The sequence below is a fragment of the Protopterus annectens genome, chromosome 12.part0 (assembly GCF_019279795.1).
Source record: "Protopterus annectens isolate FY-2018-M chromosome 12.part0, PAN1.0, whole genome shotgun sequence".
NCBI classification, from domain to species: domain Eukaryota; kingdom Metazoa; phylum Chordata; order Ceratodontiformes; family Protopteridae; genus Protopterus; species Protopterus annectens.
The window spans coordinates 101,387,528-101,412,982 of record NC_056746.1 but is presented as its reverse complement, the minus strand read 5'-3'; the positions used below and the strand labels follow the sequence as shown (position 1 = coordinate 101,412,982).

Genomic DNA, 25,455 nt, shown 5'->3' with positions numbered 1-25,455 from the left:
AGGGATCCACCAGACTGGTTTCCTTCTCTTAGGGGAGTGAGTCTTGGTTTTGCTAGGGATGGCACAATCCATGCATCCTTGTAGGTGTTCATAGAGTGCATCTGTAAATGTTCCTGCATCTTGGACACTTATCCTTTAGCGTGGGGGCTGTGAAACTTGCCACCTGTCTTAAGTAAGGTGAAGTTTCCTATAGAAAAATTTTTCACTGTGTTTTCCTTGGTTGGAGGTGGTGGTGTGGTGTGGTGTGAACATCCAGAGTGATTAGTTTATGGTCTGATCTAACCAGTGAGGGGTTGACCTCCGGTGTGGAACACCTGTCGCCCATGTTGGTGATGACGAGGTCCAATATGTTTTCACCTCTGGTAAGGGATTTTACCAGCTGATCCAGGGCATTTGAGTCGATAAATTCCAGGGCCTAGGAGTTTGTACTAGAGTAGTTTTCCCAGTTAACAGTAGGGTAATTGAAATCGCCCAATATCAGGGTGTTTGGTAGGACCTTCATGTTTTCCAGTGTCTCCAGAAAGGTGGAGTGGTGGTCCTGGGTCATGGATGGTGATCTGTAGCAGGCCACAATTTGCATTGCAGATTTGCCTGATGTTAGTTGCACAAGGATGATCTCGGAAGTATCATGCTGCGCCACTAACCTGGAGGTGTAGGTATCCTTGATGAATATGGATACACCCCCTGCTTTTGTGTTTCTGCCCGTGTTCTGTGGCCGAAATATGTGGTATGAGTTATAGCCCGGTAGTGCTGGGGTGCTCTGTGGAGCCTTGAACCAGGTTTCAGTTACTGCACAGATTTTGATATTCTCCATACTGATATTCTCCATACTGAGGAGTGCTTTGAGCGAGTGCATTTTGAGATATTAAACTCCTGGTGTTGAGTAGCATAACCCTCATTTTTTTTATTTGTGCTGTTTACGGAGGTGGGTTTGACTTTTGAGCCTTGTCTAAAAAAGGCACTATGGGGGCAGCAAGAGTCTTGGCTGGTATTCAAAAGCCTAGGGGTGACGGGTGCAAGCCGTCTTTTGCGAAGCAACAAGGCTTGTCGAGCATTTCGGCCCAGGCTGACAGACACTGGATCCCCTTTGAATGACACCAGAAGCTTAGCCAATTGTTGAAATAGATCATTTTTTTCTTTATACTGCGGTATCATTCTTGGCGACAGCAGGATGCTACTCAGGGTCAGGGTCATACCCGCCTGGGCTACATGAACAGAGCGCTCTTCCATGTCTCTTTTCATGTAGTCCAGGGAGGTACGTCTCAGGCCATTCACACCAACATAACAATGACAGAGTCATATTTGTACTTGTTCTGGAGTGACCCAAGTGCTTGTGTTATGTGTCGGATTCTGGCTTCCAACAGGCAGCTAACAGTAACCTTCTCCTTGTCCAGCCTAGTGAGTTGGGCATCAGTGTGCCTGACTATATAGAGTCACCTATTACTAGTGTGTTAGGTATGTTATTTCACCTTAAGGGCTGCGATTGTGCAGCACACTGATTTTGAGTTTTATGTGTTGTCTGGTTTGACGGGAGGTGCAGGTTTTTTGGATGTCTGCTTTGGAGGTCTGTGATGGTTTTTATTTAGAGCCTCCGAGTATGATTTTGTGTATTTATGTGTATTTTTTGCCAGTGCTGCTTTAGTATGTCTATGTGAGGCTGGAGGTGCGGTGCAAGTGTTAACCTTCTCCTCATGACTGCCTGTGCCAGTCTTGGGTGGAGAGAGCTTAGCCTCCAATTTAGCTATATAATTGCATCTCTCACATATGTTAATGTTTTGTGGTAGGAGGAGAGGGTTGTCTGTGTACATGAGGCAGTTGTAACATTGCCTCAGGATACCCAGATTCACCAGCTGGACTGGAGAGTATACCTGAAATTGCCCTTTGGTCATGCCTGAATAGTAGGGTGAGCTGCTTAGTCGCTTGGTTGGTGAGGGGTGAATAATGAGCCTTGCCCTGTTGGGCAATCAAGTGTTGGGGTATATTAGTGCTTGCTATTAGGTCTGAGCAAGTGCTGGACTGTAGGATGCTTTTTAAGTGCTTAGGTTGGGAGTTAGACTACTTTCAAGGGAAAAACTGAAGAGGAGACTTGGTGGAGCCGGGATAAATTTAGCCCTAGCTAATCGGCGCTGCCCAGACGTGCAAACACGGTTTTTACAGCAGGGAAATGAAAGAGATAGAAATTAGCCCAAAATGGCCTATAAACTACTAACCTCTGGGCTGGAACTACTCCTCCAGGGACAGATGGCTGCTCAAAGCTCCCTCTCTCAAAGCTGAACAGAGAAACCTCCCTCTATCCAAGTAAGGCATGGGCAACTCAGAATATTTTAACACAGCCCTGAATTCAGCACTAGCCTGAAAACTGGACTATACTGGCTTAGAAATGTGGGAAACAAGGACATTTTTTTTTAAAAGATAAGGCAAAAACAGCAACAAGATACACTTAAACAGTTTTTAAATTACTACAGACAGTAAAAAATACACTTAAAACAGCTTTAGATGACTACAAGCAATCAGAAAAAGCTTTTAAACAAATTACCCAATTAACCAGTAAAAAAAAAACTCAAAACTGAGCCCTGTTCCTGTAGTCTTCAATCAGACAAGTTCTAACTGCACACTTCTGCCACTGGGGTGCAGGGGAACCTTCTCCAAAAAAGAAGGCCTGGATTAGTGCTCAAGTTATACAAAGAAAGCTAGATTCAGCAGGCCTGGATCTAGACTATGCTACAGCAAACAAGGCGCACCAATTTCAGTAAGAAACAGTTCAAATATGCAGGCACTATAAGCCTTTAACCAGAAATTCCCAGCTCAGAAGGGCAGAGTCCAGCCTCTCCTCCAACAAGAGTGCAGACCATGAACCTTCTAAATGTAAAATAACTGGCCTGAAGCCCAAGTGCTTAAACCAGAACTAATACACTTTTAGAATAACAGACACTGAGCCTTCAATCAGCAGTTCCCAACTTAGAAGGATGTAAGCTACCTTGTCCTGCCACAACAGTGCAGACCACAAACCTTAATGTAAAACAACTGGTCTGAAGCTCAAGTGCTTAAACCAAAAGGCTTAGATAGTTACACCAACAGTAATAAATACAATTGAGTACTTTTAAGATGAAGTAAAAGAAAAATAAAGTAGGAAGAAACACAAATACAGTAAAAGCAGATAAAAAGTGCAATAAATGTTTACAACTCTACATCCACCACTCCTTAATGAACGTAAGTTTGCTCATGCAAGCACACAGCTCCCTGATGAACACACACACACACACACACACACACACACACACACCAATGAAACAGATGCTTCTGTGATAGACTAACATCAACTGCAAAAAGTCTGAATCACTCAACTATGAACCCAGTGAAGTTCACAAGAACAGACTGCAACCCCACACCCCCAAAGTTGAGTGTTGTACCTCGACAACCCTCAGCTGTTTACATATACTAACTCCAAGACTGCACTATCATGGAAAAAGAGAGGAGAAGGCTCTTTCATGGCAAAATGACAGACTTGTACATCAATATCATATTAGACTGTTAATTACTACAGAAATAACCAAAGACTGAGTGTGATATACTGAAGATTTACCCACAACTGGTGTGGTTTAATCATGACAGTGAAGCCAAGTGATTAAACAAAGGCAACTGTGGGTAAATCTTCAATATATCACACCCAAGAGTTGGTTATTTCTATTATACATGGACATCAATTAAAGGAATTACTTTTCTTAAATAATGTCTTTGTATAACTCCTCCATGGTTTTACGCCTTTTCCCGTATCCTGCTTCATCCTTGATGTACTGCGCATGTGTATGGGACTTACGCTCCCACGTTTATACAGTACATCAGAGCTCTGGAAAAGAAAGACCTCTGTTGCTGCTGCTGCTTCTTTTTAAAAAGTTTGAAATCCGGACAGTTCAAAGGTATGAGAGACAGGGCAAAAATAAAAGGAAAATCAGGTATGCTTCTTATTTTTCTTTAGTTTTGCATAATGTACCCGATGTTCCTTACATTTTCTCTGCTCTAAGTACATACCTCTCGACCTCTAAGCTCAAGAAAACTGGAAAGCCATAGCATACATTAAAGTCTGGGCGACCGGACTTTTTCTATTGGCATATGCTCTATTTACAATGGGCCCATTGGTTGGGCCGACCAATCAGTGTGCAAGTTTTTGAATGTTAATGACCTGTCATTGTATAACAGTGTGTCAATCATGAGCCCAGCACCCACATGTCCACACTTACAGAACACAGCAAACTTAAGGCAAACACCAATCGCAGTACTGATCTAAGCAGGAATATCCTGGTCAGTACAGGAACCCATAGGGAGCTCGGCAGCCTTAAACTCATCAGGCTAGAAAAAAGGCTGATGAGGCAGCAGACAAATCAAGCTGGGGGGAGGTACAATCTGCTTCAGTCCACAAACTGGAGAGTGATGAGAGGGTGCTTAAATCTCTCTTGGTCCTGAGTCAAGTCTCTGGAAAGTTTTTTTGAACTTGAATCTCCAAAACCGACATGTTGGACCAAACAGAACTGGAAGGCGGAGGCCTTTCAGTGAGAAATTCTGGGACGGTCCACCTCAGAGACGACAAACATTCCTCTGCAACATGACCTGGGTCTAGGGCCAGGGACAGTGTGCCTTTCATTTTAACAGACAATTTTGAAACTTCAGATGTGACAGAAGACTCCCTGTCCTTTTTCCTGGCAAACTTAGCCGGAGGAATTAAGGGAAGAAAACTCTGGAATCCAAGGGTTCATCCGGAGATTCTTTCCTTTTAACATTTGGGAGGGGGCTGCCGGTCCCCATATAATACATACTTTTTGAATACAGCATTCTCTACAAACCATAGTAATCCTGGTTAGCACTATAAAAATGCAAACTTTTACAAACCCGCTGAAGCTGCACAGAACCACCACTGAGAAACAACAAATAATGTAAGGTAACCAACTGCAGGATAACGATAACAAAATGGAAACATTTCATCGAAACGCAGAGGAACTGCTCCAGACGCAAAACAGCTAAAGAACTACAGCCGCTGATCAACTCAGTCAGAAAAAAAGAAATAAATAAAAACAAAAAGAAGCCTCTGGTCATTTTAAACTGAAGAACAAGCAGCAACAAGACCCAAAGTAAGATGAAGACAAGAGTCATCGTTAAGGGTGAGAACAGGACCAGTGCCAAGCAAACTGGACATTTGGTACTCGCAGTCCTTGCAGCAGAGATGGATGAACCAAACAATGGCATATCTCTATTCAGCAGATGTGGTTTCTGCCTAGGATGCAAACAGAGTACTGATGGCTTTGGTGAGCATGGTGACTGAAGTGCAATCTCACTACTGCAGTTACCAGACGTCTGTAACACAAGAACTCTGCAACACAATACAGCAGAATTACTCATTCAGACTAATCATATGCATGTGAAATTAGCATCAGCTGCCATTACAGTGCTCAGTAACATATCCCTTCTACAGTTCTGCCATGGTGTGAGGCTCGGGAACATATCGCTTCTACAGCTCTGCCATGGTGTGAGGCTCAGTAACATATCACTTCTACAGCTCTGCCATGGTGTGAGGTTCATAGGTAGGTACTAGGCTATTGGCCCTAGGACCTATATAAGTGTAGCCAAACGGTACCCTGGCTTTTGCCACCCAAGAAAATTATTTTCCTGTGCCCCTGTCAAGCAGAGCCACAGAAGTGATCCCCGGGGTGAATTTGCTATCTCCCATCCAATCATCAAGATTCTTCTTGAAGACTGCTAATGAGGAGCTTTGTTTGATATAGATAGGTATTTTATTCCAGAGTATGGCAAGTCTCTGGGACAGGAATCTATCCCTCCAGCATGTTCCGTTTAATGTGGTGATAAGGTTTAGGTCCCTAGAGCGTGTAGCTCGGAGGGATTGGGATTTCTTTATGTGGAGCATGTCCAAAAGTTCTGGGTTTGACATAGCTTTGTATGTTAGGCAGAGATCACCTCTGAGTAGGTGATATGCGACAGAGTAAAGCTGGAGTTTTTTGAGACAGTCTGCGTAGGGCATCTGTTTGAGGCCGGTAATCCTCTTTGTGAGGCATTTTTGTGGCCTTTCAAGTTGTTGTAGATGTTTTGTGAGGTACATACCAAAAGGGGCATTGTACTCTATAATGGGTCTAATGAGTGATGAGTAGAGGGGAACAATTACCTTTTTTTTTCCTGGATGAGAAACCTTTTGTGATGAGGTGCGCCACGTAGAAGGATTTCCTGACTACTGTGGCGATGTGATTATCAAAGGAGAGACTACTGTCCACCTGTGTCCCAAGGTCTCATCACACTTTCAGTGTTAAGTAGACTACCGCCTATGTGGTAGTTCATAGGTACAGAGGTTTTACCAAAAGGGATAACAATGCACTTTTGGCATTGAGCTTGAGGCCATGTCTCTGACACCAGGCATCAGTCTCAGTGAGGCCCTTTTGTTGGATGTCCACATAATTAGGAGTTTTGATTATGGCTCCTAGTTTGCAGTCATCTGCGAACTTTGTTAGCCAAAGACGTTCTGTGTTTGGTATCTACTTCTCTGAAGTACAGGCTAACAGGAGAGGACCTAGGACTGAACCCTGTGGTACTCCACTTGTCACTGGCCTGAAGTTGGATTTAGAGTCTGCTACTTTCACAGTGTGGGTTCAGTCAGTGAGCCAATTGGCAAACCCATCTTGTGACACAGGGATTTATACCTAGTTTAGTGAGTTTATCTATAATTCCAGAGTGGGGGATGGTGTTGAAAGCCTTGGTGAGATCTAGATAGGTCTATCAGGTATAGGAGACATGATCTGCCTTTTACAAACCTGAACTGGGTAGGGTCCAGAGTTTGGAGATTACCAATGTCATTGTTTATAATTTCCATGATGATACATTCCATAGCCTTGCAGACCAGGCTTGTCAGGCTAATGGGGCGGTAGTTCCCGGGGTCCGTGGTGGCTCCCCTTTTGTGGAGTGGGATAACCATTGCTGTGCGCCATTCAGTGGGCACAAAGCCTGAGGTGAGGCTACGATTGAACATGGTACTTAGGTGGGATGCCAGTTCTCTCTGTAGTTCATGCAGAATGCAGCCTGGGATGTTGTCAGGTCCCATGGATGCTGTGTTCTTGGCTTTGAAGTATGTTTTTTTTTTTACCTGTGCAGCTGGGATTACAGGAACTTTGCATTCTTCCAGTATAGAGATGGGCCCTTTAGGGGATGAGAGAGAGGTAAAGTTAGCAATGAACCTACCTGCCAGGATGTTGACAATATCAGTTGGTTCTGCATATTTAGTGCTATTGTGCTGTAACTCAGAGCAGATCTGAGTGTTGCCACTGAGATTCTTGACATATCTATACAATGCTTTGTGGTTGTCTTTAGAATCAGTGGCGATTTTGTTTTCGTAACTAGATTTGGAGGATTTTATGAGGGATCTCAGCTTCTTACTGAGGCTGACCACGGAGTTCCTCCAATCATGGCATTTTACTCTTTTTTTTGCAACAGTTTCTTTCTTCTGTTGCAGAATTTGTTTATAGCATGGGACCACCAGATTGGCTTCCTTTTTTTTGGAGGATAGCATCTTGGTTCTGGTTAGGGATTGCACGATCCATGCACTCGTGTAAGTGCTTATAAAGTGCAATTGTATAGGATTCAGCAGTCGTACCTCTATTGTCAGTCAGCATGGGTGTCGTGAATTTTGCCACTTCGGTCTTAAGTGTGAAGTTGGCTTTGGAGAAATTTTTTACGGTGGTTTCCCTAATGGGGGGAGGGGGTGGGATGTGGATGTCCAGGGTGATTTGCTTGTGGTCGGATCCGACCAATGAGGAAATGACCTCTGGTGTGGAACACCGGTTGCCCAAGTTGGCAATGATCAGGTGTAGGATACTGCTGCCCCTGGTGGGGGTGTGGATAAGTTGATCCAAGGCGTTGGAATTTATGAATTCCAGAAAATGTTGAGCACAACAGTTGGTACATGAGTAGTTTTCCCAGTTAATGGTGGGGTAGTTGAAATCGCCCATTATTAGGGTGTTAGGTTGTACCCTAATATTTTCCAGTGCATCAAGAAATGAGGAGTGGGAATCCTGGGGCATGGTGGGGGATCTGTAGCAAGCTACAATTTGGATTGCGGTCTTGCCCAGAGTTAGTTGCACTTGGATAATCTTGGATTCATTATGCTGAGCAACTAGCCTGGAGGTGTGGATATCCTTAATGAATATGGACACGCCTCTGCCTTTAGTGCTTCGGTCCAGGTTAGGTGGCCAAAAGGTGTGGTATGAACTATAGCCTGGCAATGCAGGGGTGCTCTCTGGAGCCTTGAACCAGGTCTCTGTCACTGCACAGATGTCGATGTTCTCCATTTTAAGGAGTGCCTCGAGTGAGTGCATTCTGAGGTTTAGACTTCTAGCATTAAGTAGCATTACCCTCAGATTTTGTTTGCTTGTAACTATTATGGTGGTGAATTTGTCATTTGAATCTTTCCTAAAAAAAGGCACTGTAGGAACATATCGCTTCTACAGCTCTGCCATGGTGTGAGGCTCGGGAACATATCACTTCTACAGCTCTGCCATGGTGCGAGGCTTGGGAACATATCGCTTCTACAGCTCTGCCATGGTGTGAGCCGTGTGCAGGCATTTCTCCTCCTCCTGTGCACTACCGCTAAACACAAAGCAGCCCTACACAACGAGAAGCACATGTATGCATCTGGAACCAAATTTCTACATAAAATGCCTAAACAAATGTGTTCACTTACCCCTTTGTCTTTCCATCTTGCTCTGGATAGAAATCATTTGTAATTTTCCCAAACTTAGAAAAAATTTTGTGGATAACATTCTTTAGCTTTTCTAAGCGGTCTGGTCCAACCTGCGGTACATTATCGATGACAACAACTGAGTCAATACCATCAGCTTCCTGAGGTCGTTCCCTTATGATGTCATTTAGCAGTTCTAGGAGGAAAAGATAGAATTAACAGCGACTACAACAGTCAAATTCAGCACATCCACAGCTGCAGCATAAAACGTAAAAGATAATCCAGTTACCTGACAGGAGAATGGATATTTTACTGGCACATCTTAACAGCATAAATAGAAGAGGTAAAAATCAGCAACTGCATCAATACAAATGATAACTACATGGTTAAGCAGTGGTCATGGAAAAAGCTATACGTGAAAAACAGCAAATGACGATACTAATACTGAATGAAGGTACCCTGCTGCCTCGTGGTTTTGGCGTCTTTCCAGGCTTGTTAGTTGTTGCTGAAGCCCCTACCAAGGGGAGAAAACGCTGAGAGGAGAAAGGAGCCACTTTTGAGATTTTAAGTATTTTCTTCTGCTTTTTTGTTAAGAATTACTGCTTTGCCGCCTACTTTCCGGCGTTTTCCAGCTTGCTAAAGTTTATACCTGTATTAGAAACAGTATTTAGAACACATATAGAGCCTGTTTACTTCATTTCCTGCGTTGCACTTAATTTAAAATAGTTTTTTTCTCTTAAAACTGCATTTTACCTGACTTTGGCCTAGCACTCAAGTGTGGGGTCATTTATTGCATTGCTGTGATTATTTTGCTACTTGTGTATCTCTGCTACCTGTAAACTAAAACAAAAAAAAAAAAAAAAATCTTTCTTAAATTTCAGAAAGTGGGGAAAAAAGCAAGTTCAGTTACAGATTTGCTGTTCTGAACTGTTTGCAATTTCCTTGGAGGCCAGTGCTTGCGTGGACTAAAGGGAAGTCTCTGTGTTCACCAGTGGCAGTGGTTAACACTGAGCAGCCTGCCTGTCCCTGTAGGAGTGGTTACTGCCTAGATGCTGTAGTTTTATTGGCCATTTTGGGTCAATTCTAAACTCCTTGATCTCTATCTCTTAAAACCCTGCAACCCTCTTTTAGCACGGTGTTGCACACAGAGCAGCGTCGGGCAGCGCCGCTTAAACAAGCTTAAACTATTCCCGGCTCCACAAAGTCTACTCTTCACTTTTTCCCTTAGAACTGCTCTAAATCTCTAATTAAGCACTCTATTTTCATTCTAAAGCCCTGCACTTGCTCGTATAAGTAATCTCATAGGTAAACACAAACTAAAGCACTACATCCTCTTATACTCCTTCTAAGCACTTGCTCCCTATTGGTTCTTTCTGATCAGTCAATAAGTACTTCCCTATATTATTCAGGCATGTCCAAAGGTCAGTTTCGAGTTTACTCTCCAGTCCAGCTGGTGAATCTTGAGGCAATGTTACAACTGCCTTATGTATACAGACCACCCTCTCATAATCCCAACAAGCTCAAATATATGCGAGAGATGCAACTATATAGCCAAACTGGAGGATAAGCTCCCTCAACCCAGTACTGGCACAGCCTGTCAGGAGGAGAAGGTAACCACACACACCACAAATCCAGTCTCACATAGACCTATCGCATCAGCAAACCAAACACAAACACACAAAAACATACTCAGAGGCTCTAAATAAAAATCTGCCTAAGCAGCAGAGACCTCCAAAGCAGACATCCAAGCAACACCTACCACAAAACAATATCCACGTAGCACATAGCTCACAAAGTCAGTGTGCCACACAGTCACAGCCCTTAAGGCTAAACAACACACCTAATACACTTGTAATAGGTGACTCTATTGTCAGACACACTGACGTCCCACTCACCAGGCTGAACAAGGAGAAGGTCACTGTAAGCTGCCTGTCGGGTGCCAGGATTCGCCACATAACACAAGCACTCGGGTCACTCCAAAGCAAGTACAAGTATGACTCAGTCATTGTCCATGCTGGTGTGAATGACCTGAGACGTACCTCCCTGGACTACATGAAAAAAAGACGTACAGGAGCTCTTTGATCATGTAGCCCAGGCTGGTACAACCCTGACCTTGAGTAGCATCTTAACCTCACCAAGAATGATGCCACAGTATAAAGACAAAATGATCAATTTTAACAATTGGCTAAATTATTGGTGTCATTCAAAGGGGATCCAGTGTCTGTCAGCCTGGGATGACATGCTCGACAAGCCACATTGCTTCACTAGGGACGGCTTGCACCTGTCACCCCTGGGTTTTCGAATACTGGCTAAGGCTCTTGCCTCTCCCATAGTGCCTTTTTAGGCAAGGCTCAAAAGACAAACCCACCCCCATAGACTACACAAAGAAAAAAAAAACTAAGGGTAATGCTGCTCAACGCCAGAAGTCTAAACCTCAAGATGCATACACTCGAGACTCTCCTCAGTATGGAGAATATCGATATCTGTGCAGTAACAGAAACCTGGTTCAAGACTCCCGAGAGCACCCCAGCACTACCAGGCTATACTTCATACCATGCTTTCCGGCCCCAAAACTCGGACCGAACCACAAAAGGAGGGGGGAGTATCCATATTTATCAAAGATGCCCACACCTCCAGGCTGGTGGCACTGCACGAAGCTTCGGAGACCATCCATGTGCAATTAACAATGGGCAAAACTGCCTTTCAGTTTGTAGCCTGCTACAGACCACCCTCCCAAACACAGGAACCTCACTCAGCTTTCCTGAGAACACTGGAGAATATGAAGGTCTCACCAAACACTATTATATTGGGTGACTTCAACTACCCAAACATCGATTGGGAAAACTACTCAAGCCCAAACACCCTCGCCCAACAGTTCCTAGAATTTATAAACTCAAATGCTATGGAACAACTGGTCACCACTCTCACAAGAGGGGAAAACATACTGGATCTGGTCATCAACAACATGGGGGTCTCTATGTTCCACACCAGAGGTGTGCCCCTCATTGGTAAGATCAGACCATAAACAAATCTCACTGGACATCCATATTCCGTCCCCACCCCTAGCCAAGGAAACTACAGTAAAGAACTTCTCAAAAGCAAACTTCACACTTCTCAAAACTGAGGTGGAATCCTTCAAAGCCCCCGGGCCAGTGGAGAATACGGCCCAAAATGCAGAATCCTTTACAAAAGCATTCTATGGACACCTACAGGAATGCATGGAGCATGCTATCCCAAATAAAACCAAGACTCATTCCTCCAAAGGCAGGAGACCTAAACCAAGACTCATTCCTCCAAAGGCAGGAGACCTGTCTGGTGGACCCCGGCCATAAATAAGTTATGTACCTACCATAACGTTCCATGTTAGTTGTCTTCTTCTCGCCATCTTTCTTGCTGGTTGGGTTCAGAGCCGATCCTTGGCTCCGACTCGGCCATCTTCTAAAGCTCAAGAGCTATTTACTGGTTCGAGGCCTCCCCATATCCCACAATACCTGGCGCTAGATTCCCAGATCTCGTTTGGTAGACCTAACTACAGACAAATATAAGGACACCTGTCCTAACAGCATAAGTTTAGCTACAGAGCTAAAAGGTTGAGGGAACAAACCAGATAAGACCCAGCCAGCTAAAAGGAACTCAGAGGGCAACTCTTCTCGGTCTATTAGGATAGGGGGACGGAGGGTGGGACGCAAGAAAGAAGGCGAGGAGAAGACAACTAACATGGAACGTTATGGTAGGTACATAACTTCTTAATGTTAAGTTGTCCAAATCACCTTCATTCTTGCTGGTTGGGACAGCGTCCCTAGCACCTCATTCCTGGGTGGCTCATCGGAACAGACTCTTCAGCACAGTGGAACCAAAATCAGCTCTGCTCCTAGAGGCCACATCCAACTTATAATGAGAAATAAATGTATGGGGAGTGGCCCATGTAGCTGCCGCACAAATGGCTTCCATTGGCAATCTTGCCTGAAAAGCTACAGAAGTAGCTAAAGCCCTAGTAGAGTGGCCTTTCGGTTTAGCAGGGAGCTGTTTGTTCCTCAATTGATAAATCTAAGTAATAATAGAGGTCAACCACCTAGACAGAGTTACTTTAGACACTGGTAGACCTTGTTTACCTTCAGCATAGGACAGGAAGAGCAGATCTGATTTTCTAATTTGTTTAGTCCTATGCAAGTAGAAACGTAATTGTCTATGAACATCCAACTGATGTAATTTATGTTCAGCTTTGTTGGAATAATTTGGGAAGAAGACCGGAAGATCAATGGACTGATTCAGATTACTCTCAGAAGGTACCTTAGGAAGGAAGGAGGGATTAGTCCGGAGCGAAACTCTGTCATTATGGAAAACTAAATAAGGAGGGCGAACACAAAGGGCCTGGGGTTCGGAAACTCTTCTGGCACAGGTAATTGCCACAAGAAAGAGGGTTTTTCCAAGAAAGAAACTTTAAGGAACATGAATCTGCGGGCTCAGAGGGGGGGCAATATTAGGGAAGCTAAGATCAAATTAAGATCACACGGAGGCAGGGGATCTCTTACTGGGGGCCTGAGTAAAGTAGTCCCTTTGAGAAAAGCTTTGCAAAGCTTATGGGACATGATACTAGTTTCAGATAGGCCTGTATGAAAATTTGAAATTGCGGCTAACTGAACTCTAATGGTGGCAGAAGAGGACCCAGCCTGAAAAAGTTCCATACGAAATCTAAAACGTGGTGGACCGGGGCTGAAAAGGGATCTATGTTTTTAGACTCTGCCCAGCAAGAGAAACATTTCCACTTACTAGCATAAGTTTTTCTAGTGGTAGATTTGTGCGAAGATAAGATGATTTCACGCACCGATTGGGAAATGTCCGGAAGCCTGGCTACGGTTGGAAGTGAAGCAACCAAGCAGTGAGGTTGAGAGATTGGAGGGATTGGTGCAGCCTGCCCAACTGATGGATCAGGAGATCTGGTACTGGGTCCAGGGCTGCTCCAGAAGGTGATGATTCAGGAACGGAAACCAAATTTGTCGAGGCCAGTAGGGGGCAATGATGCTCATCTTGCATCCCAGCGCGGTAGCTTTCTGTATTAGTTTGGGAATCAGGGGAAATGGAGGGAATGCATAAAGAAGTCCCTGAGGCCAATCGTGGATTAAAGTGTCTCTGGGACGGTATCCGGGAAGAGGTTGGAGAGAAAAGAAACGGTTACACTTGCTGTTGAAGGGGGTGGCAAAAAGGTCACAGCAAGGCTGACCCCATTTGCGGAAGATTTGGTCCACCACTGTCTGATTGAGAGACCACTCGTAAGGCATGAGAATTGCTCTGCTCAGCCTGTCCGCTATAACGTTGGACTTCCTAGGGATGTGCGTTGCTATCAGAAACCGCTGGGAAGAGATCGCCCATTGCCAAAGTCCGAGTGCTTCTCGACATAGGGGGTAGGACTTGGTTCCGTCCTGCTTGTTGATGTACAACACTACCGACATATTGTCTGTCTGAATTGCAATGGTCCCGGTGGGAAGAGAGTTCTGAAGAGTTTGCAATGCTAAAAGCACGGCTCTCATCTCCAAGACATTGATATGCAGATGGTACTCGTGGGGTTGCCATGTGCCTTGGACTGTTCTGCCCTGAAAGTGCCCCCCCCCACCCGATCAGGGAGGCATCCGTGGTCACCGTGGCTACTGGAGGAGTAAGAACAAATGGTCTGCCCTGGGGTACTGACAGGGAAACCATCCACCAAGCAAGCTGGTCTTTGCATGTCTGTGTAATCATAATCATGTGAGACATTGGAAGTTGTAGAAATGACCATTGGGTGAAAAGCAACCACTGAAGAATCCTCATATGAAAAAGAGCCAGGGGGACTAGTATGACCGCTGCTGCCATGAGGCCCAATGTCTTTAGGACGAATCTGGCCTGAATTTTCTTGCATCCTAATAACACCTGTACATGTCGGCGAATATCTAATATTCTGTGTAACGGAAGTCTCGCTGATATATCTTTTGTACTTAAACTTGCGCCTATAAACGTTACAGACTGACAAGGCGACAATGCAGACTTTTCGAAATTTATTGTGATACCTAGCTTGGAGCAAGTTTGGATGGTGTAGTTCCTGGCTCGTAGCAGCTGATGTCTGGCGGTAGCAGTAAGGAGCCAGTCGTCTAGATAGGGAAACACTTGGAATCCTTGCCATCTCAGGTGAGAGGTAACTACTGCCATACATTTGGTGAACACCCTGGGGGCTGTGGTGAGACCAAAGGGCAGAGCTCTGAACTGATAATGACTGGCTCCCAGCCGAAGCGGAGGAATCTTCTGGAGTGTCTGTCCATTCTGATATGGTAGTACGCATATTGAAGATCTATGGAGCATATTCAATTGTCCTGACCCAAAAAGGGTAGAATGGACTGAAGCATGACCATCTGGAACTTCGTTCTTTGTACAGTCCTGTTTAGTCTGCTGAGATCCAAAATGGGTCTCCAGTCCCCTGTCTTTTTTGGTACCAAAAAGAACCTTGAGTAAATTCCGGATCCTTGCTGGTCTGCTGGGACTCGTTGGATGGCTCTTTTTTGTAGCAGTTTTGAGATCTCTTGGACTTCTTGTTCCCTTAGACTGGGTGGAACATCTGGAAGGGATTTGTTTGACCTTAAGGGGGTATGAACGAAGGGAATTCTGTAACCTCCGGATATGACAGACTGTACCCATCTGTCTTGAGTTATGTCTTGCCAGGCTTTTGGGTACAGCGATAATCTTCCCTCGACTGCCTCTGAAGGCGGGCAGCCCCTCAGGGATGCTGGAAGGGCTTGTCAGAGAAGGAATCTCTGCTGCCCTGATTTTGCGGGCCCCCTCTGCCTCAAGGGCGGTGTCTATTGTTGTTCCCTCCTCTGCCCCTGGAGGGAAACTCACCATTTGTGTCAGGCACAGCTTCCTGGGGTTTCCAGAACCACATTTTGCCACTTTTCTGACCTTTGGGGTATGGTCTAGAAGGAGTGGAAAGACGGACTCCCACAGCAGACAGAGTCTTGCCTTCCTGCTCACACCTGGTAAGGGTATCCTTCACCTGTGGTCCAAAAAGAGCAGAAACATCAAAGGGGGTATTGGTGAAAGACGCCTTAAAGGGGTCCGCAAAGTTACATAACCGCATCCAAGCGTGCCTTCAAGGTCACACCTGTGCCTGCGGCTCTAATTGCCCCATCGGCCACATAAGAAATGAGCCGCATGGAGGAGTTCACTATCGAATTAAGAGTCGCCAGCTGGGAGGTAATCTTATTCTGGGCCCACGAAGCTGATGAATCTTGAAGGGTATCTCCTAGCTCCTTAAGTAGATCCCTTTGAAGGCGTGTAAAATGGCACAAATAGTTCAGCGACCGCATGGAAAAGGTCGCTGAGGAAAACATCCGCTTCCCGTATCTGTCCATCGTCCTAGACTCCTTATTAGGGGGATGGACAGACGAAGAAGTCTCAGTCAACTCCTTTTTCTTGGCCGCTGCTACCACCATAGCATCAACAGGGACACCCTTTGTCAAAAATTGCTTGTCTTGTGGTGCTGTGATGAATTTCGTGGGCCTTCGGGGAGTTGGTTAAACTGTGTCTAGGGCTGACCACGCCTTTCGAGCCACCACTGCTATCAGTGGATCGAAAGGCGGAGACACCCAGGAGGTGGAGGGGCGAAAACCAAACGCGTCCAGATATACCGACTCATCCTCAGAAGGGTTAAGGGTAGTCCAGTTCCCCCTCTGCCTAAGCATCTCAAGGATGTCTGAGAAGGAGACATCTTCAGAGGGGACCTCGGGGACCCTTCCGAATCCTCTAAGTCGGTATCTGAAGTGACAGATTCAGGGGAGTCAACATGCTTCCTCTTACATTCCCTCTTTCGAGGGGGCTCCTCTGAATGATCAGGGGAGGCGGGCGACCTGGAGCACTTGTTCTCCTTGCTTGGGGTCTGGAGGAGGGGCAGACGCAGGCACCATGGGGGGAGGAGCCGAAGAGGCTGATCGTGGGGCTGACTGAGGGGCCAGCACACTCCTCATGACTTCGAAGGCACCCCTTCCTGGCAGAGAAGAAGGCTCAGGCTCCGAAGAGACCGGAACCCTCCCCGGCACCGAGAGGGATGGCTCCGAGGCAGATGTAGGAGCCGAGTTCACCTGCATCAAAGCTCCGAGAGGGAGAACGGGGTCGGACAAGGGTCCGATGCCACTCGCCCCCAAGGAACAGACGAGGGAGTCTCGGCACCCAGATCCCTCCAAGGACGGCGCCATGGAAGTGATCGGAGCCAAAGGAATCGAAAGGGTAGGTATCGGCGCCGACGGTTCCACGATCCGAACCCCAACCAGCTCCAGCTCCGAACTCAAGGGGTGAGTCGAAGGAGGAACTACTGTAGAGACGGGCAGAGCCGAACCCTGATGAGGGGGGCTGGATAGCATTTTAGCCAGGGCCTGCGATTTCAGAAGTCTGCTCACCACTCTCTCCAAGTCATGGTCAGACAGTCTCGAAGACCGAGAAGAGTGAGATCGGTGACTTTGCTCCGACTGTAACAGAGGCGTCCCCGGAGCAGAGCGAATCGACTCTAGGGATGGGGACCTAGAACGCTTTCGGATCCCTGAAGGTTCCGACACCAGGATCGGAGCCAACTGAGTGGCAGGTACTTTGGTTCTGGCCGGAACCGAAGTTGAAGCAGACGCCACACTCGACGACGGCTCCGAGCTGGGAGCCAATGGCTTCGATGGCTTGGAGGGTTTCCCTGGCTGAGTCTTAGCAGGTAACCCTTCAGGTTTTAGTAATCCTCTAAGGATTAACTTATTCCTACGCTCCTGCAGGACTCTTGGACTAAAAGCGTGACACACCGAACAAGAGTCCTGCAGGTGTAGAGCGCCCAAGCAGTAGACACAAGAAGTGTGACCATCTGTCACAGACATTTTCTGACAGCATGAGTCACACTTCCTGAATCCCCATACCTTAGTATCTTTGGACATCCTGTAAAAAGAAAAATCACAGGAAAAAAAGGCCAACAGCACAACAGTAGGTAACAAGTATAAAGAACCGTACACCAGTTACCACACCTTAACAACACACCCACACACACACACACACACACACACTATAACTATAATATATATATATTATATATATATCTATATATCTATATATATATATATATATATATATATATATATATATATTATATATATATATATATATTATATATATTATATTATATATATACACATATATCTATATCTATATATCTATATATATATATATCTATATATATATATATATATATATATATATATATACCCATACATATATATATATATATATATATATATATATATATATTTACTATAAAAAGTAAAGTACTACCACTATTTCTACCTGAAAACACTACAAAAGGTATTTTAGAGAAAAAGGGTTAGCCTCCAACTAAAACGGCTAACTTGAAGAGCGAAAAAGAGGGGGAGGGGACTCTCTAACAGTAAAAACTAGTTTTCTAAGGGGATGGGATAGATCTAAAACTACACAGAGACAAAAAAGTACTAAACTACTATAATAAGAACTAAATGCTAACTATTTAGATAAAACCTATCAAAAGACAAAAATATGACCTGAGCCAGCAAAAGCAACCTCGTAGCAGAAGCGGCAATCGAGATCTGGGGATCTAGCACCAGGCATTGTGGGATATGGGGAGGCCTCGAGCCAGTAAATAGCTCTCGACCTTTAGAAGATGGCCAAGTCAGAGCCGAGGATCGGCTCCAAACCCAACCAGCAAGAATGAAGGCGAGACAGACAACATTAAGCTATACAACAGAAGGAGAAAGCTACTACATGACAGAGCAAAATCCCAAAAAGGGAAGGCGTCACTGATCAGTACTAGCAAGAAACTACAATCCCTCATAAAATCTTCTAAGGCCAGCTTTGAAAGAAGAATTGCACAAGACACTAAAGATAATCACAAGGCCTTCTTCAGTTATGTCAGAAACCTGGGAGGCAACTCCCAGATATGCTCTGAGTTAGTGCAAAATGACAAAAAATTCACTGAACCCACAGACATTGCCAACATCTTGGCAGAAAGGTTCAGTGCAAACTTCTCCCCCCCTTCCCCCCCCAAAATAGCAAATGTCTATCCCAACAGAGTGTAGCCTTCCTGAGATCACAGATGCACAGGTGAGAGCTGCCCTCTCCAAAGCTAAAAACACAGCATCAAATGGGACCAGACGGTGTCCCGGGCTGCGTCTTACACAAGCTCCAAGAAGAACTAAACCCTCATATAAAGTCACTGTTCAATCTCAGCCTTACTACAGGATATGTTCCCAAGGAATGGCATACAGCAACAGTGGTCCCACTCCACAAAGGTGGTGCCACAATAGACCCCGGAAACTATCGCTCTATAAGCCTGACTAGCCTGGTCTGCAAAGCTATGGAACGTATCATCATGGAAATCATAAACAAAGACATACGGAACCTCCAGACACTGGATCCTACCCAATTCGGCTTCGTTAAGGGCAGATCTTGCCTCCTGAACCTGGTCAACTTCTTTGAAACAGTTACCAAAGCCATAGATGAAGGGAAGGTAGTCCACACAGCCTACCTGGACCAATACCCCACTCGGGCATCATAAATAAGCTCACCAGCTTAAATATGAACCCCTATGTCACAAGATGGGTTGCAAACTGGCTCAGGGATAGAACCCACATGGTCAGAATAGCAAGTGCCATGTCAGACTCTAAACCAGTTACAAGTGGTGTTCCACAAGACTCAGTCCTGGGACCTCTCTTGTTCGGTATATATTTCTCCGAGGTACAGGCTAACACGGGTGGACTACGGCTGACCAAGTTCGCAGATGACTGCAAACTGGGTGCTATAATCGACTCTCCGACTGACACAAGCATCCTCCAAAAGGGTCTCACAGAGACGGATAACTGGTGCCAGAGCCATGGCCTAAAGCTAAATGCCAAAAAGTGCATAGTCATCCCCTTTGGAAAAAACAAAGTGCCCACAAATTACCACAAAGGTGGTAATCCATTAAGTATGGAAGAAGTAATTAGGGACTTGGGGACCCAAGTAGATAGCAATCTCTCCTTTGACAATCACGTTGCCAAAGTGGTTAGAAAAGACCTTCTATATAGCCCACCTTATCATGAAAGGGCTCATATCTAGATCAAGAGAGGTCATTGTGACCCTCTACTCATCACTTATCAGGCCCATAATTGAGTACAATGCCCCATTTGGGATGTACCTTACCAGACACCTTCAGCAACTGGAAAGACCCCAAAAGTATCTCACCAAGGGGATCAAGGGGCTCAAACAGATGCCCAATGCAGTTCGGCTAAAGAAACTCCAGCTCTACTCAGCTGCGTACCGCCTACTCAGAGGCGATCTGTGTCTGACGTATAAAGCCATGTCCAACCCAGAATTAATGGACATGCTTCACCTCAGGAAATCTAAATCCCTTAGAGCTACACGCTCCAGGGACCTGAACCTCAGCACAGAAATAAAAAGGACATGCTGGAGGGACAGATTCATATCCCAGGGGCGCCCCTCACTCCAGAACAAAATTCCAATCCATGTCAGGCAGAGCCTCTCACTGACCCTCTTCAAGAGAAATCCTGACAAATGGATGGGAGATCGTAAGTTTAGTCCTGGGATCTCTTCGGTGTCAATGCTTGACAGAGGTACAGTAAACAAACCTTAAAAGGGCTACCTTCTGTGACCTACTATAGAGAGGCACAGTCAACTAATTTAAAAGGGTGGCGAAATCCAAACATACTCTGGCTAGGCTTATAAATGCCCTAGGGCAGATAGCCTAGTATCAACCTATGAACCTATGAAAGCGGAAAGATTATACGGACAAACCAGAAGACAGAAAATACTTTCTCTCTCTACATCAGAGTTCTGTAACAGATGACTTGGCCTACTGGGGAAGGAAAACTGACAAGACAGACAGACTTTCAATGAGCTAATACTTAAAAGTGTACTGCTGCACATTCCTTGAAGCAATACTTTTCAATTTTACTAATACCTCTGAGGTTAAGCTGCAAGTGATTTTGTGGAACAAAAAGAACCATGTCTTTTTTTCAGGTTTTAAAAATGACATCTCTTTTACAGCAAACCTAAAACAGCAGTCTTATATGTATGTAAATTTCAGTGCAGTGTTTCCATTTGAGACATCTCACTGACAATTTTTCTTTCTAGGAATCTTGAATCCCCATATAATTGCCTATAAACTAAATGTACGCTGTGAGAAAAGTATAGTTATGTAGACTTACCATAAATGTAGATGTTCGAATGTATTCACTGTTGCAGTCATTACATTTGGGTAATCTGCTGGCAGGTTGCCCTCAGTCGGCCTGAACTCCAAAGTCTTGGGTCCTGTGTCGGTTGCTGTCTCCTCTTCCACGACATTAGGTCATCAGGGGTATAAAACATGCAGCCAACGCCATTTTCTTAGTTTTTCTTGCCCCAGATGTCAGGTGCCCCAAAAAAGGTAACAAAATGGTGGGTGGGTAATATACTCTAACATCTACAGTTATGGTAAGTGTACACAACTGTACTATGTTCTTCGTGTTTCACTGTTGCAGTCATTACATTTGGGTAGAATCCCAAAGCTATGGTTGGGAGGCTGGAGCTAAACAGCATTAGGTGCAGTTATAAGGCCCTGCAGAACTGCAGTGGCAAAGCCTGCCCTGGACAGAACTCCAAGTAGCAGCGTCTAGAATGTCTTTGGTTGGTACTCCTCTGAGAAAGGCTGCTGAAGTAGCTGCAGCTCTGGTGGAATGAGACCTAATGCCCTTGGGCACAGGTTTACCATGGTGTACGTAGCAGAAACGGATGCAGTGGCAAATGCCTTTCCTTCTGATCCTGCAGCATATGTCACCAGTAATTGCTCAGTTTTTCTTAGAGCTTTAGTCCTGCTCAAGTAGAATCTTAGCTGTCTGTGTACATCCAAGGAATGCAGAATTCTCTCCCCCTTGTTCTGCGGATTTGGATAAAAAGTTAGCAGATGAATTTTTGGTTTAGAGGCACACTGGAAACCACCTTAGGCATAAATGTAGGATTTGTCCTCAGAGACACCCTGTCTGGGTAAAATATGATAAAAGGCTCTACAGCCATGAGGGCCTTTAGCTCTGAAACTTTTCTTGCTGAAGTAATTGCTAGTAGCAGAGCTGTTTTCTATGATAAGAACTTTATATCAGCGGTAGCAGCTGGTTCAAATGGAGGCAGGGCGAGCTTTTTCAATACATAATTGAGGTCCCATGCAGGTAATGGTGATCTTCTAGGAGACCTTAAATTTTTGGCTCCTCTAAGATACTGCTTTAGTAAAGGATGTGAAAAGATTGGTGGCTCTGTATTGTAATGAACCGAAATGGCAGAGGCATGGATTTTAATTAAAGAGAAAGATAGGCCTTTGTCAAGCATCTCAGTTAAGTATTGTAATATTTGAGGAATATTTGGTTCTGCTTTATCAGTTCCTTGTGCTTGATACCAAGCAGAGAATCTCTTCCATTTATCAGCATAATAATTTCTAGTACTAGGCCTTCTGGCTTCCAAAATGACATCCATCACAGCTTTACTGAGAGGAGTTGTTTGTATAACTACATGATCAGCCATGTTGCCAGGTTCAGTGTCTGGAGCCGATTGTGCAGGATCTGATTGTTTTGCTGGGACAGTAGTTGAGGTCTTTTGAGGTAAGGTTCAAGCTGGGTATTGAGACAAGTTCCTTAGGACTGGGTACCAGTATTGGCGGGGCCAGTCTGGGGCAATTAGTATCATCTTTGGTTTCTCTTATCTGACTTTTAGGAGGACCATGGGAAGAAGAGGTAGAGGAGGAAAGGCGTAAACTGATAGGTTTTTCCAACTGAAGGATAGGGCGTCCACTTTCCATGCTTGTCTGTGTTAAGTCCTTGTGCAGAACCTTTTCAATTGATAATTCTGAGGAGAGGCAAATAGATCCATGTCTGGGCTCCCCCATTTCTCTGTTAACATGCTGAAGACTTGTGGATTTAGTTTCCACTCGTGAGGGTCCATAAGGTTTCTGCTTAAAATTGTCTGCCAGTGTATTTTGTTTTCCTGGCAGGAATTGAGCTTGAAGATGTATTTGGTAGGTCAAAGCTGTGTCCCACAGTGTCATGGCTAATCTGCAAAGGGGGTATGAGTGTGTGCCCCCTTGCTTACATACCACATGACTGTGGTGGTGTCCGTCTTTAGTTGTCCTGGATGACTTAAGTCCTTGAAGGCTGTTAGGGCATTTTGAACAGCTAACATCTCTTTCTGGTTGATATGTAAATGCATTTGTTTTGGGGTCCATATGCCCCGGTGGGCCCCCCAGGCATAATCTGATGAGTCTGTTGTTAAGGTTTGGCTGGCAGGGGGTAGAGTGAAGGCTCGTCCCATGTTTTGGTGACATGCTTTTGCCCACCATAGAAACTCCTGTTGTAGGCAGGGTATGAGAGGAATCATTGTTTCCAGACTGTGAGAATGTTGACTCCATAAACTTTTTAGGTACCACTGTAGTTTCCTCATATGCAGTCTCGCATATGGAATCAGTAGGATGCAGGATGCCATGAAGCCCAAAGCCTGCAGAATTTATCTTGCAGTTAACTGGGTTTTTGTTGACATCAGTTTGAAGTAAGTAGTCAGTTGCCTTTGCTTGTCTGGCGTGACATGCAGGTATGCCTCTTTTAGGTCTAATATCACCAGCTGAACATTCCTGCCCAGCATGGGCAGAAGCTGCTGCAAAGTCAGCATTTTGAATTTTGGAATGTCCAGGTATGTGTTCAAAATTGATAAATCCGGTATTGGCTGGCAGGCCTTGTCCTTTCTGGATACCAAGAACAATCTTGAGTAAAAACCTTGTCCTTTTTCCTTTTCTGGTACTGTCTGAATGGCCCCCATATCCATGAGGGACATAACCTGTTTCTGTGTCTCTGCCCATTGATTTTTGGGCAGATCTGGCCAACAGTTTGCCATTGGCAGACTGTGGAAATGGTATCTGTATCCCTGTGATACTATGTTTAGTACCCACTTGTCCTGGGTTATTAACTGCCAATTTTGAGCAAAAAAGTGCTAATTTTCCCCACTAAGGGCGCTGCCAAAAGATAAGTGCTTGGTATAGGCAGAGGGAAGTCATTGAGACTGTTTTCTGTAGGTTTGCGCTTTATCTCCTCCAGATTTGGAGGTAAAAGCGCCACATTGCTTTGACCTGTATGAATCTTGCGCCTGGTATCTGGAAACCCTTAGGGCATCTGGATTTGCCCCTTTGAGCTCCGTCTGACACAGGAAAGGACCAATTCTTTGTAGGCCAGTGTCTACTGAATCTTGGTGGCTGCACTTGTAAGAAGTCTTTAACAGTTTGCATAGACTTAGGTTGGTCTTCCATTTTCTTTAAAACCTCTTCTGCCTTAACACCAAATAAACAGAGCATCATAATGTAAAGGTGCATCCAGCAATTTAGCTTTAACATGATCAGGCAAATTTTGTTCCTTTAGCCAGGCATGCCTCCTATTCACAGATCCAGTAAATGTGGCCCTGCAGGAGGCCTCTAAGGAGTCAAAACCACATTGCAAAGTATGCTTTCCAACCTGTTCAGCTGCATGCAATAATTCCTGCAATTCTTTATTTTCTGCACATTTGGAAATCAACATCACTTTGTTTCAGCAATCCCATAACATGTTGTTGATACTTAAGCATATGAAATTGACAGTTTAAGGCTCTGATTGCCAAGGTTGCAGATGTATAAACCTTTTTTCCCCCCATCTGTCCAGTGCCCTTGAATCTCTGTCAGAGGGGGTAGGATTTTTTTGCTGTTGAGGCCTTAACTCTCTTTGGACCCTGTGAAATAGTTTCAGGATCAGCAGCAGGGTTTCTAAATAAAAATGTATTGAGTCAGGGACCCTGTAATATCTGCCAGGCTTACTGGGAGCCAGAGGTAAGGAGTCAGGGGTCAAGCCTGACTCAGAAAACACATCATCCACAATGTCTAAAACGAGGGAATGGCTAAAGGCCTGTGCTAAGAGAGAAGGAAATCCCTGAGCCTCTTTTTTGATTCTGAGAAATCTTGACTCTCCCAGTGAAAATGCTCCCTCAAAGTATGCAAGGTTTCCCCAAATGAATAATCCTCTGGAGGAGAAGCAGATGGTATAGACTCCTCTGCATCAGAATCCTCATAGGAAGGAATAGATTATTCCTGATCAGAAGAGGAATCAGAAGAAATAGAAACCTGATCTGAAGATTCATAATCAGTGTCTTGCCTAGGCCTCTTATCTGGAGAAGGATGGGTACACCCCTGATCCAGGTAATAAGGTCTTCAGCCATTTTGATAATCTGTTTTTTAGGCATAGAGGCCTGTGCACGTGACTCATGTGTCGGTTTTTTAGTTTTACAAGTTGCTTTTGTCTTTGGCTTTGCAGCTGTCATTGGTTTGATATATAAATTGTGAGGTCTGAATACACCCTCAGAAGCTGGTGCCTGCTCAGCGGCTCTGGACCAATCCGAGGGAGATGCATCCGTCGGACCAATACCTTGAGTATCTTGCGGCATGCCGGACTCCACATGGGTGTCGGTAGAAGGTAACTTAACAGGGACTGCGAAAGCGCCTCACTGAGTACCAGCGAACCGGCGACTGGCTTAGGAGAAGCTTCGTCATCGGTTTTAGATCTTGACTGCCTTTCTCTGTCCTTTTCTTTGCGATTTTTATGTACGCCGGTAGTTGGATAGCTATCAGACGACATTTCTGGGTAGTTAAATCTGTTTCCAAAATACTTGAGGCAAAA

The 25,455-nt window shown here is 44.9% G+C and overlaps 1 protein-coding gene across 1 annotated transcript in view; it reads right to left on the bottom strand.

Annotated features, from left to right (window-relative positions):
- The window catches only part of EIF3B (eukaryotic translation initiation factor 3 subunit B), a gene marked incomplete in the record, with an annotated part of 704,366 nt that overhangs the window by 633,777 nt on the left and 45,134 nt on the right, over window positions 1-25,455 (bottom strand). The window contains 1 exon segment of the mRNA XM_044089128.1: window positions 8,732-8,924. Within this exon segment, the coding sequence (XP_043945063.1) occupies window positions 8,732-8,924 (193 nt within the window).